This window comes from Protopterus annectens, chromosome 6.part0 (genome assembly GCF_019279795.1).
Source record: "Protopterus annectens isolate FY-2018-M chromosome 6.part0, PAN1.0, whole genome shotgun sequence".
Lineage (NCBI taxonomy): Eukaryota > Metazoa > Chordata > Ceratodontiformes > Protopteridae > Protopterus > Protopterus annectens.
Genome location: NC_056737.1, coordinates 1,327,047,277 through 1,327,067,365, shown reverse-complemented (window position 1 = coordinate 1,327,067,365; position 20,089 = coordinate 1,327,047,277). Strand labels below are relative to the sequence as shown.

Sequence of the window (20,089 nt, the reverse complement as noted above, 5' to 3'; positions counted from 1 at the left end):
TGCTACCTTGGCTATAAGGGCCTTAAACTGTCAGTTTCATATGCTCCAATATCAGCAACATGTCATGGCATTGCTTAAACAGAAAATGTTAAACTCTGAATGTGCAGAAAACAAGGAAATGCAGGATATATTGCATGCAGCTGAACAAGTTGGAAAGCATACTTTGCAATGTGGTTTTTGGCCTCCTGCAGGGCCGTAGTTACAGGTTCTGTAATTAGAAGGCATGGTTGGTTAAAGGAACAAAATCTGCCTGATCATGTTAAAGTTAAATTATTAGATGCACCTTTACAGCATGATACTTTTGTTTGGCGTTAAGGCAGAAGAGATGTTAAAGAAAATAGAGGACAAGGCTAAATCTATGCAAACAGTCAAAGATTTCTTACAAGTACAGCCACCTAGGTTTAGTAGACACTGGCCAACAAAGAATTGGTCCTTTCCTGTGTCAGACAGACCTCAAAGGGGCAGACCCAGACACCCTAGAGGCAGATCCCAGGCGCAAGGTTCATACAGGTCAAAGCAATGGGGTGCTTCTACCTCCAAAAGTGGAGAAGACAAATCACAACCTTACAGGAAACGGTCCCAATGACTTCCCCTGCCTGCACCAAGCACTTATTTCCTGGCAGTACCCTTAGGGGGAAAATTAGCACTTTTTTCTCAAAATTGGCACATTATAACCCAGGACAAATGGGTTCTAAATATCGTGTCACAAGGCTACAAGTTCCATTTCCATACCCTGCCAAAGGCAATTGGCTGGCCAGATCTGCCAAAACATCAATGGCAAGAGGCACAAAAACAAGTCTCATCCCTCATGGACATGAGGGCCATTCAACAAGTGCCAGAGCAAGAGCGGGGACAAGGATTTTACTCAAGACTCTTGGTACCCAGAAAGGACAAGGCCTGGAAGCCAATACTGGACCTATCGATTCTGAACACATTCCTGGATATACCAAAATTCAAAATGTTGACTTTGCAGCAGCTTCTGCCCATGCTGGGCAAGAATGCTTGGCTTGTAACTTTAGACCAAAAATAGGCATATCTGCATGTCCCAATCAGACGAATATGCAGAAGATACCTCAGATTCAAGGCTGGCTCAATGCATTACCAATTCTCTGCACTGCCCTTTGGCTTATCTGCTGCGCCCAGGGTCTTTACAAAGTGCCTGGCACCAGTAATTGCATTCTGCAGACAAAGAGAAATACAAATATATCCTTACTTGGACGATTATCTAATTCAAGCATAGAACAAGGACATCCTTCTACAGCATCTGGCGTTTGTGAAAAAACTTCTAACATGCCTAGGGTACACAGTCAATGAAAAGAAATCAAAACTAGTACCCTCTCAAGAGATATTATTCCTGGGTGCAAGCTTAAATACAACTGCCCAGATGGCTTATCTCACGCCAGATAAATAAAGGGAACTGACTACCTATTTCAAAATGTTAGCAACAAAGGCCCAGTTATCTGCAAGAAAAATTCTGCAGGCTTTGGGCTGCATGGCATCCTGCATCCTACTAATTCCATATGCAAGGCTGCATATGAGGAAACTTCAGTGGTACCTAAAAAGTGTTTGGACTCAACATTGCCACAGCCTGGAAACTATAATTACTCTCATTCCCTGCCTGCAACAGGAGATGTTCATCGTGTTACACTGCTGCAGTCATCACACTTGGGTTATCTGCCGTCAGGCGGTCCCGTAGTCCGCCCGAGTTCCAAAGTCTTGGTCCAGCGTCGGCTGCTGTCACTTCTTCCCTGACATCAGTGCAACAGGGGTATAAAAGAGGCAGCCGACGCCATTTTCTTCAGTCTTTCTTGCTGCGCGGTGCCCGAAGCAGAAGCAGTTCGCAAGTGCCGGTCGGCCGACTCCTGAGATTTTCAAATCGAATTTCAGACCGAAGTCTTCAATAAAGCTAAGTACCCCGTTGGGGAGCCTTTTCTTGCCTCAGTCTGATGTCAAAAAAAGTTAATAATTGCATTTCTTGTGGGAAGCAAATACCTCATAAGGATTTTCTTTCTTATTGCATCCCTTGCCTAGGCCCAGACCACGACGTCACAGGTTGTCGGTTTTGTGCTAGGTTTAACAAACGAACTATTAAATGTCAGTTTGATTTCGCCCGACAATATTTTGGTAGAAAATTTAATTGTACCATGCCGTCGGAGCAACCGACGACCGGGATGCATAAAAAGCGCAAAGATAAGGACAGGCAGCCGAGACCCAAGCCAGACACCGAGGCCTCTGCTAGGCCAGTCGCCGGTTCTCCAGTTATCAGTGAGGCACCTACGCAGCCCCTGACTACCACTGATTTAGAACCCCTGCCTGCATCCGACTCCCAAGCGGAGATTGCAGGGCCTCCAGAGCCTTTATCTTTAGGCCCTTCCGACTCCATGGCTGATGGGGATTCCAGTGCAGTTGAAAGGCCGTCAGTTGCTGAAGGTGTCTTCAGACTGACTACACTTACTATTAAATCCTTTGCAAAACTGAAAACTCCATTAAAAGTAAGGAAGCCTGTACAGCAGTCTCCAGTGCAAGGCTCCATGCCTAAGAAACAGATGCTTAAGATGGCCGAAGACTTAATTAAACTAATCAGAGTTTCCCATCCCCCACCTGGCACCAGTAGTAGCTTACTGCAGACTCAAGGGAATTCAAATTTACCCTTACCTGGACGACTGCCTTATTCAAGCAGACAGCAAGGATGTCTTACTCCAGCACCTGGAATTTGTTCAAAATCTACTCAAGTACCTGGGATTCACTGTGAACATAAAAAAGTCAAATTTGACACCCACACAACAGATAACTTTCCTGGGTGCTCTTTTAAACACAGCAACCCAGATGGCATTCCTGACATCCGAAAAACAACTTCAGCTGACTTCAACTTTCAAAACCCTGGCGTTAATGTCTCAGCTAACTGCAAGGAAATTCCTGCAGGCTTTGGGTTACATGGCCTCCTGCATCCTTCTCATACCATATGCAAGACTGCATATGAGAAAAATACAATGTTACCTAAAAAGCGTATGGTCCCAGCATTGTCACAGTCTAGACACACAGATTGCTGTCTTGCCTTGCCTGCAAAAGGAATTCCATTGGTGGGCCATGGCATGTCTTCAAAACAAAGGGAAAGCCTTCAGTCTGCCTCCAGCCTACCAAGTGTTAACCATGGACGCCTCGGATTACGTATGGGGAGCCCACTTGCAGGGGAAAGGCCTGCAAGGTCTTTGGACAGAGGATCAGAAGCACCTACATATCAATTTAAAAGAGATGTTAGTTGTGCAGAATGCCCTCTTGGCTTTCAGGGATCTTCTACAGCCAGGGCGACTACTGATATGGACAGACAACACCACAGTTATGTGGTACATAAACAAGCAAGGGGGTTCACACTCCTACCCCCTTTGCAGACTAGCCATGACTCTATGGAACATAGCACTAGCTTGCAAAGTGGACCTACAAGCTAGTTCCTGCCAGGGAAACAAAATACTCTGGCAGACAGCCTGAGCAGGAACCTGTCAGACCCACACGAGTGGATGCTAGACATCCAAATATTCAAGATGATTACAGAAGCCAGGGGCTACCCGGACATAGATCTATTTGCATCTCCCCACAACTACCAGTTACAGACTTTTTGCACAAGGACATATCACAAACTAGCATGGAAAGTGGATGCTCTCTCATTCAGTTGGAGGAACCTCTTGGGGTATGCCTTTCCTCCTCTACCTCTTCTTCCACGGGTGTTTTTAAAGATAAAACAGGACAAACCCAAGATGATTTTACTGGCTCCAAATTGGCCTCGACAATTTTGGTACTCAAAACTGATGAATCTACCCCAGGAGCCTCCTTGGATTCTACCTCAGATTCCAAATCTTTTGTCCCAACACCAGGGCCAGGTTCTGCACTCTCATATCAAAACTCTCAGCCTGGCAGCCTGGCGTATTCAGGGTCTATGATTAATCCTACCCTTTCCAAACAGGTCATGGATATTATCTTAGAAGCCAGATGGCCTAGCACTAGAAAATCTTATGAAGGTAAATGGAAGAGATTTTGTGCTTGGATGCATGCTCAGGATTCAGATCCTCTCATTCCAAATATTCCATTGATTTTACATTACATGACAGACATGTTACATAAGGGTTTATCCTTTTCCTCCATAAAATTATATGCCTCAGCTATCTCTGCACATTACAATACAGATCCTCCAATTTTTTCACATCCACTTCTGAAACAATATCTCAGAGGAGCAAAGAATTTAAGGCCCTCTAGGACACCACCCATACCTGCCTGGGACCTCAACTATGTTCTGGAAAAACTTACTCTGCCTCCTTTTGAGCCTGCTGCCACATCTAATATAAAGTATTTATCATGGAAGACCGCTATCCTACTGGCTTTGACTTCAGCCAGGAGAGTCTCAGAGTTACAAGCAGTCATGGCTGTGGAACCTTACATTATTTTTCATCAAGACAGGGTTTCTTTAAGGACTAACCCTACTTTCATGCCTAAAGTGGTTTCTAAGGTGGCTTTAAACCAAACTATTCACCTGCCAACTTTTTTCCCCAATCCACAAAATAAGGGGGAGAGGATCTTGCATTCTTTGGACGTGCACAGACAGCTTCATTTTTACCTGGACAGAACCAAGGATATCAGAAAAACAGAGCAACTGTTTGTTTCTTATGCAGCAAATTCCCAAGGCAAGGCTATTTCAAAACAGACCATTTCTAAATGGATTGCTCATGGAATCAGATTTTGTTACTCTCATCATGGAAAGCAAATCCCAGGAAAAATCAGGACTCGCTCTACCAGAGCTGCTGCTACTTCTGCTGCTTTTCTCAGGGGAGTACCTACCAAAGATATTTTGGAAGCTGCAACTTGGAGTTCAGTGCATACTTTCTCTAAGCACTATAATCTACCTCTTTATTCTAAGTCCAGGGCAGACTTTGCTTCTGCAGTCTTGCAAGGCCTTCTAGCCGCCCCTTTTACTCAATAACCTCCACCCTTTATCTCAGCTTTGGGATTCAACCTTACAGTGATGACTGCAACAGTGAAACACGATGAACATAGTACAGTTGTGTACACTTACCATAAATGTAGATGTTCGAGTGTCTTCACTGTTGCAGTCTGGGTTACCCACCCCCTTGTCCCCTCTTATTCTTTCATTAGTGTGGTTCCCTGCTTCACCCTTCTTCTGAGGTGTATTTGCTACAGGGTATGGGGTTTGTTGTACCTTACTTTTAGCCTTTACTTTTGGGCACCTGACATATGGGGCAAGAAAAACTGGAGAACATGGCGTCGGCTGGGAACTTTGTACCCCTGGCGCTCTGACGTCAGGGAGGATGACTGCACAGCCAACGCCGGACCCAGACTTTGGGATTCTGGCCGACCGAGGGCTGCCTGCCGGCAGGAAGAACCCTACAGTGATGACTGCAACAGTGAAGACACTCGAACATCTGCATTTATGGTAAGTGTACACAACTGTACTTTCAGTGCACACCTTTACAAAGCACTATCATCTGCCAGTCTACTCTAAATCCAGAGCAGGCTTTGCCACTGCAGTTCTGCAGGGTCTCATAGCCGCTCCTAATGCTTTTAGCTCCAGCCTCCCAACCACAGCTTTGGGAATCTACCCAATCACTGCAACAGTGAAACACGAAGAACATAGTACAGTTGTGTACATTTACCATAAATGTAGATGTTCGAGTGTATTCACTGTTGCAGTCCAGGTTACCCACCCACCATCCCCCCTTTTCTTCTGATGGAACCTATCTTTCCTTATCTGATTTATACAACCTATGTGGTGTATTTGCTTGTGGATGAAGGTAAAGCTTATATTGCTGCATGTCATTTTATATATAGATATAAATTTTGGCTACCCTTTTAGGGGGCACATGACATCTGGGGCAGGAAAAATTAAAGAAAATGGCATCGGCTGCTTCTTTTATACCCCTGACGACCTGACATCAGGGAAGGGGTGACGACAGCCGACGCAGGACCCAAGACTTTGGAATTCAGGCCGACTGAGGGCAACTGCCAGCAGGATTACCCAAATTTAATGATTGCAACAGTGAATACACTCGAACATTTACATTTATGGTAAGTGTACACAACTGTACTTTATGTGGTACATAAACAAGCAGGGGGGAACCCACTCATACCCTCTCTGCAGACTAGCCATGGCTCTGTGGAACACAGCCTTAAGCTACCAAGTGCACCTTACAGGCTCAGTTCATGCCAGGCAAGCTAAATTCTCTGGCAGACGACCTAAGCAGAAATCACATGGACCCACACGAATGGAAACTGGAACCAAAACATATTCAACCTCTTGAGGAGCAAATGGGGGACTCCAGAGATAGACCTGTTTGCATCCCCTCAGAACTACCAATTGGACAAATTCTGCACAAGGACTTCTCACAGTCAAGCTTGGAAAGTAGATGCCCTGTCCTTTACCTGGGAAAGCCTCTCCTCTCGAAGGGTCTGCGAAAGATCAAACAGGACAAGCCAAGGGCAATACTGAGTGCACCAGACTGGGCACGCCAGCACTGGTACCCCCTCTTGCGCAGTATGACACTGCTGGAACCATGGCACCTGCCTCAGACCCCTTCCCTGCTGTCCCAGCAGGTGGGCCAGATTCTGCACCCTCATCTTCAAACCCTGAACCTTGCAGCCTGGCTAGTTCCTTGAGCTCTCCAATAGCATCCCTCAGTAAGCAGGTGCTAGATGTCATTCTTGAGGCAAGAGGCCTAGTACTAGAAAATCCTATGCTGAAAAGTGGAAAAGATACTGTTCCTGGAGCTAGACTTAGGGGATTGGCACAACAGTGCCCAACTTACCTCATATACTTCAGTACTTAACAAAAATGCTCCACAAGGGCCTTTCCTTCTCATCAGTTAAAGTTAATGCCTCAGCCATCTCAGCACATTGTAATACAGAGCCACCCCTCTTCTCTCACCCCCTGCTAAAGCAATTCCTCAGAGGGGCCAAAAATTTAAGACCCCCCCCCCCAGGAGAGCCCCCTACTCTAGCCTGGGACCTTAACTTTGTATTAGAAAAGCTCACTCTACCTCCTTTTGAGCCAGCTGCAACTGCAGAGTTGAAATTCCTTTCTTGGAAAACAGCCTTCCTTTTAGCCATCACTTCAGCAAGAAGAGTGTCTGAATTACAGGCCCTCATGGCAGTGGAGCCCTTCATCATCTTCCATACAGACAGGGTTTCCCTCAGGACCGATCCTTCTTTTATGCCCAAGGTGGTGTCTAGTATGGCTTTTAATCAGTCCATTCATTTGCCTACCTTTTTCCTAAATCCACAGAACAAAGGAGAACGAATACTGCACTCTTTGGACGTGCACAGACAACATAGATTTTATTTGGACAGGACTAAGCTTATCAGGAAAACTGAGCAGCTGCTAGTTGCCTTTGCTGCAGGAGCAGAGGGGAAGGCCATTTCAAAGCAAACCATTTCTAAATGGATAGCCCATTGCATTAATTCCTGCTATAAGCACCTTGGAAAACGTACCCCACAGGGGGTAAGATCACATTGCACCAGGGCTGCATCTACTTCAACAGCCTTTCTCAGAGGTGTTCCTATCAAGGACATCCTAGAAGCTGCTACCTGTTCATATCTACACCAAGCATTACTACTTACCTATTCTTTCTAAATCCATAGCTGGTTTTGCCACTGCAGTCTTGCAGGGTCTAATAGCTGGTCCTAATGCTCTCTAATTTCCTTCTCCCTTCCTTAGCTTTGAGAATCTACCCAAATGTAATCACTGCAACAGTAAAACATGAAGAACATAGTACAGTTGTGTACACTTACTATAAATGTAGATGTTCGAGTGTATTCACTGTTGCAGTCCTGGTTACCCTCCCTCCTGCCCCCTGACTTCTATTAGCTATACCTCACTTCTTGTTTACTGTACTTAAGCTTTCTGGTGGAGGTGTAACCTTGTATATAATTGCTTCCCATTATGGGGCCACCTGACATCTGGGGCAAGAAAAACTGATGTAATGGCGTCGGCTGCATGCTTTATAGCTCTTACTACCTGACATCCTGGAAGATGAGACAGCAACCAACGCAGGACCCAAGACTTTGATAATCAGGCCAGCTGAGGGCTACCTGCAAGTAGATAACCCAAATGTAATGACTGCAACAGTCAATACACTCGAACATCTACATTTATGGTAAGTGTACACAACTATATTTTTTTGGGATCTGATGGAACAGAGAATCATGCAGCTTGTGTCCTTGTCTCAAAAGGGTTTTTATTCCAGAATGTTTTTGGTCCCCAGGAAGTAGTGGTCATATAGGCCCATTCTAGACTTATCCTATCTGAGCACATTTGTTAAGGTTCCTTCCCTACCTCCAGGATGTTGTTTTTGCTTAAGTTAGGATCACCCTTCCATGTCCGTGTTGATGTGCAAGTGCTAATTAAAGTTAAAAGCCCTGTTTCCACCAGCCAGCCTCAAGCTCCACACCAGTGTTGCCTAAAAAACTTAAAGGCTTCATTCAAACAGCAGACTCTTGTGGTTCCATTACTGCCTGTAACTTATTGATGTATGTTTTACATTTAGCTGTTTAACTGCACTACTTTTGTTACCTGTAATTGGCTGTCCTGTACATCACAGGGGTGTACCTGTACTCCTTGCTGCTCCCCATGTGGCTTTCTCCATCACTTATTTACTCTCTAATGTAATTTTTTTTCTATTTCTTAGCAATTGGCAGTGCTGTTTTGATTATTCTATATTTTATCCATCTTTAGTTCCAACAGTCTTTTCAGGTCTCCTAACCTTCATATGTATATTTAACTCTACTTTAGTCCCAGCAGTAGTTTCATCACTACTAACCTGATATATGTATCTATAATTCCACTTTAGTTCAAGTAATAGTTTCATCTGTCATAACCTTAAATCTTTCTATTTTTTTAGTCGCGGTCTTCTTAGCTCCCTTCTAAATTAACATTTGTTATACGCATTCAACGTATACCGACTCAGCTTTCCCCTTTCCTTTATCTCATCTCCCAACACATAGCTTTTACTATTTAATGCAAAAACATAGTTCTTAATCTGCCAGTGCTTACTGATTGCAGATGCTCGTCTTACTGCAAGAAGCAACCGGGTCCAACCAGCTCATGCTCCCCCTCCCTACCCCCAATTCCCACCCACCTCAACTACTCCTAGCTTTATACCTCCCAAACTCCTCTCACTAACCTTTTAACCATTTAAACATTTTTAGACTACACAACATCAGCCAGCTTACTCACATATACACTACATCTCCTTCATTATACATACCATAATCATTCCCTTTTCACATCATTTTCATCTATATTTACAACTCACTTATCCAAATCCTACCCAAACAAAATATACCATCTCCTTAACACCATGTGCACTCCTATTCATCATTTCCCATGCTCTATCCTTACTTATCCTTCAACTAACATCCTGTCATATATCAGCTGTTAATACCTATATTACTTTTATAACGTCAAGTACAGCCGTCTCAAATAACAGAAAAAGTTGCTCAAACATGCCACCAAGTTTATTTCATTTATACACATTAACCTGTCTAAAAATCAAACTCCTACAGTATCATTAAAAATTCACTAAATCTCAGTTTTACTTAACCAAATCTCCTCTTATATACAAACTTACGTCCCTCCTATTTTTCATGCATCTCCCTTTCTGGTGAAGTTTACCCCAGCCCAGGCCCTTCCCTTACCCCAACTCCTTCCCCTACCACATTAAACTTATTCCTAAGCATAAACTAAAAATTCTGTGCCCTCCGTTTTCACAGTATCTGTATTAAAATCTGTGACTTCCACACCTTGATGGCATTACGTACTCCTGACGCCTTAGCCACCATGGAAACTTGACTAAAACCTTATATAAAACACACTGAATTGCTACCCCCTAGGATGTAGTATGATCAGACTAGACAGATTACACAAAAAAGCTGGTGGAATTGCATTATTTCATGCTAGTCACTTCATAATAACCAATTACTTGGGTCCCATCCCCAAATTTGATAATGCAGAGATTTTCATTACCACTCAAAAAAATGGACACTTAAAAAAAACCTATGCATTGTAGTCATTTACATCCCTCAGGACAAAACATCCCCATACTTGAAAATATCTTATCTTGACTCTCAACAAAAATTTCCTATGAGACTGTTATTCTTTGAAATGTTAACATTAATTGGCTAACTCTTACATCAGTCTCTCTGCTGACTCTATTAATGTCTGTAACTTCACAAAAGTTATACTGTCCCCTACAAGATTCAACTAGATTGGATTCTAGTGTCTGACCCAAGTAAATTTATACAAAGCTGTACCCTTCCCAACACAATAAGTAACATCTTACTTACTCTCTTACACCATCTAAACATACTCCCAAAGAACACTTACAAAACAACTCATAACTTAACTAAATTTAATCTAGAATCATTTCTATACATACTAAAATCTACTAACTGGACTCCCCTAAAAACTCTTCCTCTTGCTGAAGCTGTAAATCACTTTAACATTACATTCGTAGACATACTTTATAGCATAGCTCTTACTTAAACTAAAAAAATTAAAAATCAATCATGCCTAATGGCAACTAGTGTCCCTTAGAAATAAAGAATGGAATGAATGGCAAAAAAATAAAACCCAAAACAATTGCAGTATTACCGAATACTCCGAAATAAAGTCAAAAAGCTGCTTATAAGTGATAAAAAGGAATTATGCACCTACCAGCAATCTAACAATTCTTTCAACCCCAAAAAATTCTGGTCAACAATCAATTCACTTCTTAAACCAGGCAAAAAACAACCCCCCCCCCAATAAATCTCATTTTCAAATTGCCACTCTCTTTAACTCTCACTTCATCAACAGTGTAGCTAACCTAGTGTTAAGCAATATGTACTCTTTACCTTCAGAAAACCAGTCATTCGCCAGTAACACATCTTTACTAGATAATGTTATTACTGATGCCACACAGTGCTCTCCTGCTACTACTCCATACATCTACACTTAAGAAAACTTCTACTAAAACTGAAACCTTGTACTAATTCAGCCGGTAATCTCCCATAGCTTACTCAGTCAGTATTCTTATCAACAGGTCAGTCACAGAATCATATGTCCCAAGCATTGGGAAAAAATTCCCATGTTATCCCACTGCACAAAGGAGGCAGCTCCTCAGATTTATCTACCATCCCATTGCTGTCTTATCATCTTTGTGTAAAATACTGGAAAAGTGCATCCATACACAGCTCATTATATATCTTCTGCACAACAATCTACTTTTCCCTACCCAGTATGGTTTCAGACCTAATCATAACACTGCAACTTCCCTATTATCCTTCGTGGACTCCGTAAATCATGCCAGAGATTCTGGCCAACTTGCATCCACAGTATTTTTAGACCTCTCAAAAGCATTTGATACTGTTTCACATACTAAGCTGTTGTGCCAGATTTCCTCACTAGGACTCGCATCTGCCTCCCTTGCATAGTTTACAAGTTATCTCTGACAGACAATAGTCAGTAAAGTGGTATAGCTGTCTTACTTCCTTCCTACCAGTTGTCATAGGAGTGCCCCAAGGCTTCACCCTTGGACCTCTTTTCTTAAAAGTCTTCATAAACAACCTACAGTCATTCTCTTTCCAAGCCTGTTTAGTCCAATATGCTGTTATCTGCACACCTAATAACTTAGCTGACTTTCCACAAATTACGCAAGAAGCTTTCTCATCAATTGAACTCTGGCTAAATAACTCTCAACTGCTACTCAATCCTGACAAAACTAAACTCCTACTCTTTTTCCCAAAAAACCTAACAGGATATAAAACAAGTTTTAAAATTCGTTCTCTGAATAACCGTCTAATTGAAGCCATCCCACACACCAACCTGCTAGGTGTAATTATTGATGAAAACCTAAAATTTGACCTCCACATCCAAAATAATATAAAAAAACTCACCAAAAACTAGGTATGTTTTACAGACACTCACTTTTTCTTAACCAGTCTATAGAATCACTCTTGCTAATACCTGCTTAATACCCTGTCTCTTGTATGGTGCCAGTATCCTTACTATACTTCAGACCTGTCTCTTAACAAAACTAAAAACCTGCTGTAATAAAATAGAAAAATTTCCCACAGGCTCTTCATACTCTACACACCACTTTACTGCATGCACTTCTGTCACTAAAATGGTTGGAACTATCACGACTCATCTTCTTACAACTTTTAACAGCCCACAACATTATCTATAGGCCCACTGCTTGTTCTGCTCTGACTTCTGTTCTTTCTAGCTACTTCCCCAATTGATATCTAAGATCCAGAGACAAACAACTTCTTTCTGTACATAAGCCCATCAAAACTGCTGGAAAATCCCTGTACTCCTACTTCATTCCCAGAGCTTGGAACAACCTTCCCATAAATATTAGAGTAAACATCAGCTTCCTCTCCTTTAAGAATACTTTAAAGGAATACTTATGCAAAGCATGGATCTGCTCCTGTTCTAACCCACTTGATACTATGTCCTCCTCACTCTACCTCTTAATTTTTCACAACACACAGATCTAAGTCTCCTTCCCTTACTCCCCACTTCTTCGTACTCCCTTTTTATTTCTGTTTCTACTGTCTGTAAAGGCCCATAATCCCCTCTATCTTCCTACCCCACTCCTTCACACCCCACCTACTTTCTTCATCACACTGTAGCTTTGTTCCTTATGTTCTTAGCTCCTGTCGTCCTTCGCCAAGTTTCTCCCACTATTCACCCCATGATGTCACTCCCTCTCTCATCCTTTACTTGTTTTTCTACTTTGCTTTTCACTGATTGTCACTTCTTTCAACACACTATTTTTCCACATTTTCTTTTTATTTGCATCCTATCCCCTTATGATGTTCCTAAATAATAACTGTATTGTCTTGTAGTCCATTCTTTTCTGAAATTGTGTATTACATTGTTGTAATAGTTATTACATGTAAGTTATTTTTTTTTTTCATTTTATACTTGTTCATGTTCATTTTAGTCTCTGACTTACTGTAATAGTAATATTTATTCATACAATGTATTTTCACTTTTGAAGCTTTTCTGCCCGAGCTTCTGTGGAAAACAGGTTCCCCGGACCCAGTCAGACTTTCCTGGTAATCCCATGTCAAATAAAATAAAAATAAAATCTTTTCCCTGTTTTGCTTCCCCAGGCTTTTCTGGTCTCACTGGATTTGAAGGACACTTACCTCTGTATTCCTTTTCACCCTCTCAGTGTCAGTTCTGTGCTTTGCCCTTTTGTCTTTCTACATCACCAAGGGTGTTTACCAAATGTCTGGCCCCCGAGGTAGCTTTCTGCAGACCTCGAGGAATCCAAATACTCCCTTATCTGGATGACCTGATTCAGTGGCCTTTTCAGCAGCTCCTGCTTCAGAATCTACACTTCACACTATGCTTCTCCTTTGCAGTGTGGAATTCACTTTCAGTCTGAAGAAGTCAGTGTTGACTCCCTCTTGGGACCAAGAATTTTTGGGTTGTGGGATTCACACCATTCTGAGTCCTAGGGTTCATGGCATCCACCATTCCTATGGTTCCTTTTGCAAAACTCTACTTGAAAAAATTTCAGTGATTTCTCATTGTTTGGCTGCAGCTCTGCCACCCTTTGGAGTTTCCATTGCCTCTTTAACATTGTCACAAACTTGAACCCTGCTGGTGGATTCAGCAGGTCCCCCTTCCTACTCAAGTTGTACATGGATGTTTCTGATCAAGGTTAGGGAGTTCCTCCAACAGTCTGAAATTTCAGGGTCTCTGGTCCTGTCAGCAGATGTCAGACCACATCCGTGTCAGAGTTGAGGGTTCTAATCCTAACTCTTCAGCGCTTTCACTCTCTTTGGGTTCCAGGTCCTTTAAAGGTCTTTACAGACAGTACCATAGACATGGAGTACATCAACAAGCAGCAGGGCACAAAGTCTTACTTTCTTTGTAGTCTGGCTCTTTAGGCTTGGGAGTTTGCAATCTGCCATCACTTGGTTCTTCAGGTGGTTTACATTCCTTCATAGCACAGTCTAGTGGTAGACTGTTTAAGTAGGTCCAGGACACACCCTCACGAATGGATGCTGAAGTGTTTCTGGGCATAGTACATCAGGGGAGCACTCCTCAAGTAGATGTTTTTAACTCCTGTCTGAACAGACAACTTCCTCAGTTCTGTTCCAAAGTTCCAACTTCATTGGCTTGAAAAGTGGATGTCGTGCCTTTCTTGGAAGGAGGTGTTCCTGTATGCTAGTCCTCCTCTCCCTCTACTTCCCAGGGTTTTGCAGAAGATCATGAGGGGCACATCCAAAAATCTTGTTGGTGCCTCCCTTTTGGCCTACATAGCACTGGTCCCCCTGCTTTTTCACCTGTCCAGGGGTAGTCATCACAAGGTACCTCAGAGGATGGATCTTCACACAAGACAAGGGGTGTCTTGTTCACCCTCAGTTGTCCACACTTAACTTTGGGTGATACAGGTTTTCATTTCTTTCCTGCACCAATTTTCTGAAAAAGTGCACCAGGGTTTGCATGAAGCCAGTAACCCCACTGCTAGAAAATCCTGTGTGGCTAAATGGAAGGGATTTTCTGTTGGGTGTCTCAGGCATGACCTGGGCCCTTTTTCTGTGGGGATCCCTATGCTTCATTCTTATTTGTATGAATTGCTCAATACTGGGTTGGCATATTATTTTGCTGAAGCTTGTCAGCCATTTCTGATTTTCTGACTTTGATTCCATCTTCGGCTTCTAGTTTTGAGGTCGGACAATTTCTAAAAGCCATCCTTCTTATCAGACCCCCAAGAAAGTCTGTTCCTCCTTTTTGGGACCTTAATTTTGTTCTTGAAAAATTGACTCAGTCTCCATTTTGAGCCTTCCTTTTCTTCTTCAGTGTAGCACTGTGCTTTGAGGACTGTATTGTTGGTGGCTGTTACTTCTGCCAAGAGAGTTTCTGAACTCCAAGCCTGAGTGGTGATTCCTTATTTTCTGGTGTTTGTACTCTCCCATGGATAAAGACTACAGCAGTGATAAGGATGGATACAGTACAATAGTGTAAGATCTTACCATAACAGTAGATGTCCTACTTGTCAGTGTTGCAGAATTTGGTCTGTCCATAGGTTCATAGGTTGGTACTAGGCTATCGGCCCTAGGGCCTATACAAGCCTAGCCATAACAATTCCCTGGCTATTTCTTCCCACACTGTTTATTTCCCTGGACCCCTGTCTAGCAGGGCGACTGATGTGATCCCTGGGGTGAATTTCCTTTCTCCCATCCAATCATCAAGGTTCCTTTTTTTTATTCTGTCCCTTTTTTTTATTTTTCTGTTGCCCTACTCCTGGCTGAGGGGTTTTCTCTTGCCTTCTGTTTCCCCTTCCAGGACAGACATGTTTTTTTTTTTTCTGTGGGGTTGCTATGGTTCTCCTGGGACATGTCAATTCTGAGGATTAGGCAGCCATATATCACTTGTACCTTGTGCCTTGCATGTAGGTCATATCTCTAACATACAGTACTGAAAGGGTGTAAAGGCTTTGCTATGGTGGCTGGAAATTAGGCTATCCTCAGCAAAATATTCCATGGGCACAGAATACTGCAGCTGAGAGAAGTAGGACATCTACAGTTATGATAAGATCTTCCACAAATGCACTTTCCTTCTTCCAAGGAAGTGTGTATTGTTAAGCTGTCCGTGGAATTTAGAAATATTAGTGGGGTTTATTCCAATAGCTGTCCTTAAAAGCTGAAAAAAATGCTAGCAAAAAATATACATGAAGCTGTTGACATCAGTTATTGCTCCCTTTTTCCTTGTCCGTGTTTCTGTATTAACTCTTCTGCAATTCTGTGGTGGAAAAACTGAAATGAGCATGAGATTCACATGCATAGTATTATGTCAGCCAAATATCAGAATCTGATGCTAACCTGCTATCGTATGGGCAGGATATCATCCTGCACTGCCAGCAGACTGGGTGCCAGAGGGGATGACAAAGGATAAGGTCCACTGTTGGCAGACTGGGTGCCAGAGCAATGACAAAGGATAAGGTCCACTGCTAGCAGACGGTGCCAGAGGGATGACAAAGGATAAGGTCCACTGCTAGCAGACTGGGTGCCAGAGGGATGACAAAGGATGATGAGGTCCACTGCCAGCAGACTGGGTGCCAGGGGGATGACTAAGGATAAAATTTGAATGGATAATTGTTTGCTGTCTTTTATCAATGGAAATATATGATTAATATCTTACTATAGGATAATCCCCTGGCAGAGGCCAGGGCTGCCTTTGGGTTTATTAAAGAAGCTTCTGTTTAGATTCTAATTCGTGGTCTGTTGTCAAGTTCTGCATGTAAGAGATATGTGTCCATGAATATATGTATTTGTTGTACTTTCTTGATGTATTTGCAGCTTTTCTCTGCACAACATGGTAAAGGATGGGTTAGTCAACATAGCAGAAAATATTCTCCCTTTTGGATATAATGGCCAGATGGAGGTCTGTGCCCCACAACTCTTAACCAGTCTACCACCAGTAAGAGGATTCACCTCTGTGGCTCAAATGGTAGGAGAGAGAGTGATGTATGGATCAGCAGAGGGCATATGGTAGCCTGGACATGAATTCATAGAAATGTTGGCACCAATATCAATATTGGTATGTGAAGTTAGAAGTAAACAGACTTCCCCCACCCACCCCAGTTAAATATTGCCACCCAAAAATGTTTTTCTGAAGTTAAACGACCAGTTTTAACCCAAGTCATCTTTTTCACTGATGTACGAATAAGCTGTTTTACACATGGAAATAGTGTTACTGTTAAATCACAAGTAAAGTTCATTGCTTGAAACTCTATTAATAAATGTATATGTATTTATTTATTTATTTGTGTTTGTATTTGTTTATCTGGGTGGACCACTGAGCAATATGAACCTTTTTAATGCGCAGCCCAGAGCACTGTCTGCTTAAATGATTTGCCCAATTACACAGTAAGATAAGAAAGCCGAGAGAATCAAGTTCTGAACTACAACAAACAGCTCAGTAACAGTCGATAGCTTTAATTGTTTGTGCCAACTCACAGTAAGTTGAACAGTCTGTTTTCATTTCATGAAAGTATGTTGATATTTTTGTTTGCTTTTGATTTTGTGCAGCACTGGCCATGACAATACTTCAAGCCATGCATATATGAATCAGACTTCTGGACTCCAGACAGCTGCAGGACCAGCTGCTTATGTGCAACAAATTGGAATGGGCATGGACCTGACAGCCTATCAGAACACTACATCCAGCATCCATCCAGCCGCAAGTTATGCATTGAGTACCCCTGTTTCACTGCCCCAGCAGCAAGCTGCTTTTTACCAGCAACCTCTGCTTTAATTATGATCTAACATTTTGTACTCCCGCATTCTTAAAAGCATAAAGAACAAGACAAGAACTTGTGCATATTCTTTTCGTGGAATAAATGAAGTTGGAAATATTCATTTCCTGAATTCCTTACAGTGTTTTGTAAAACTGGAACAAGTCATATTGGGCTGCCTGCCTACTTTCATCATAAATGGCACTCTAAAATGCATTTCTGGTGGACACTCATGAAGGTGTACTTATCCAAGTTAGTGTACTCAAACAGTACACGATAGCTGTGTGGAGCCTTTGTCTTAAAGAATAGGATATTGAACCTGTTCTGCAATTCATATTTCACTACATTTAACTGTTTTGGTTGGTCTAAATAATGTGTCTTTTTCCCAGCCATCCTCCTGAAAAGATATAGGAAAGTAAGGGGTTGCTTTTAAGAATATGGGCTTTATCTGTCTCCCTTGTACTTGTGTCTTTTATTTCTTGTCTGTTATAATTTGCACATCCAATTTTGTTTTACTACTTTAGTTAATTTGTGTAACCATATTTATATTTCTGGAAATTTAAGATGTTAAGGGTTGACATTTTGGTGTTTTGTCAATTTAGAAAACTATATCGCTTTGATATACAGATTAGCTAGTTTTCCACATCAAGATAGAATGCATATTTCTATGAATTTTATGGCTAAAATGATCCTCAGAGAAAAAAATGTCTCTCTTTTGTTCACCAGTAGGTAAGATTTTCATTCATTACCTATATGTTTTCTCTAAGTTAATCACGACGATCATTCTGAATATAGAAACTCATTTTTAAAATACTATATGTGCTTATAACTCGGTTTCCTTATTTTTATAGAAATTTCTCCATTATATAATTCATATGTACAATAGACTTAAGAGATGATGATTTTCTAAAGACTGTGTGTCTAGAAACCTGTGTGTTAAGTTGTATTATATATTTGTGATATACTTACCCCAAAAGAAGAAATTATTTTGGGGATGTAACTTGCTATATGTTGTTTTACACCTTACTTTCATTAACAGCAAAAATGAAGTTATGTCTCAAGTTATGCACAGAAGAAAGTAGTTTAGGCTCCTGTTTAATATATACATTTTTTTGCATAATGCATATGGAGAATTTTGTACCCATGGCTTGCACAGTTTTTCTGACCATATTTTACACCTTTATAGAACTCAACTCCTATTTGCATTGAACAATTTATAACTGGTACGTAATAAAACTGGGGCAGCATAGTGGCACAACAGTTAAGTTGCAGCCTCACAGCTCTTCCTGTACTTTGGTTCATGGAGGATGCACGTTCTCATTGGAGTCTGCATGACCCAATTATGTCCTCATGGGTTTTCTCCAATTCTGGTTTCCTCCCACACCCCAAAGGTGTGCTGTTATGTGAATTGCTAATCCTTCAGATTCCATATGAGCCACTGGCATTCTGTCTAGGATTAGTTTCTTCTCTGTCCTTCAACCCTGAACTAGATAAATATGACATCAGAAAATGTAATGTACTAAAAGTATGAAAAGAAAAAAAAAAGTAACCATGGTTAAGATCAATCTAGAATCCGTTCTATATATACTCTTAACATGCTTAAGGGATTTTACATAGATGTTTTATTCATGTAAATCAACAGGAGTAAATATGCCTTTTTTTCTCTGTAGCCTTAATATATTAAGAGTTCATTCCCATAATCCTCTTTCTTTGGTTGTTATTTATTTTTTTATTAATTAGTTGTTTCTGATAAATCTTGTACGTTTGGGTTGAATGTTCTGGTTCCAAGGATACTCTATTAATCATTTTCTGGTACAGGTGAAAACCATATTGGGTAGTACTTGATCACTTAGAAGTCTGCTGTAAATACTGCCAGAGCAGAGAAGCTAGACCACTTGCCCAAAGTATCATGTAATGTTTCAAATAGTACTCTAGATTCAGCATTGTACTTTTGTGGCACGTCAGAAAGTCTGCTGAAAGTGTAATGTTTTTTCCTATGTATAATTTCTTTCCTCCCCTCATGGCTGCTGATTGTGTTGCTTCTGCTGTAACCATGGACATTTATTCCATCTCACCAATAAAGAGCTAGTTGTACCATGGTTGTCTCCCATACAGCCATAAGGAGTTTATTTTTCATCCCTAAGATGTGCATGACTGCAGATGAAGGGCCTACCCTGCCTTCCCATGTCAGTATGCCTGTTCTGCAGAAGGCTATTAAGCAGACACAGCTTGACAGATCTAAGCCCACATCCCCTGACTCTATTCTGCATACCATGCACTTCTCTCTACATATTATGTACAAGCATTTCAACAGGCTTGACCACCTCCTTCTACCAGCATGGGGAAGCCAGCATCAGGTGCTTACTCCTGTCTTATTTTTCAACTTCTCTGCCATCCAGGTTGCTGATAGTCAGTCTCTGTCAACTTTATCACATTTAACGCTTTATCCCTCTACGCCGTAGAACTAACTGGAAATTTTACATTTTTGCGGACTTCAGTCATTGAGGTCTTCTTAGATAACGAGTGCTTCTCCTTTCAACAGAAGAGCTTTTCAGTCAGAATTTTGTAGCAGTTGTTAGCATCCAAGTTTCTTAAATGGATATTGCAAGCTGTACTTCTCTCAGATGTTCATCATTCCTACTGCTGCTGTAGCCTTTGGCTAGTTTGGTTGTTTCCTACATTGGAAGCAACAACCAGCCTGTTTCAAATGTTCTAGCTCCCTCCCACACATTCCCACTAGCTGCTGATTTTCCATCACCAGTCAAGTAAATACTAGCCAGAAGAGAGTA

General features: G+C 41.7%; 1 protein-coding gene across 1 annotated transcript in view; it reads left to right on the top strand.

Moving 5' to 3' along the window:
- STAM2 (signal transducing adaptor molecule 2) overlaps nt 1–19,000 on the top strand; it is a gene marked incomplete in the record, with an annotated part of 1,442,819 nt that extends 1,423,819 nt beyond the window's left edge. The window contains 1 exon segment of the mRNA XM_044074901.1: nt 17,095–19,000. Within this exon segment, the coding sequence (XP_043930836.1) occupies nt 17,095–17,320 (226 nt within the window).
- Nucleotides 19,001–20,089: the final 1,089 nt, after the last annotated feature.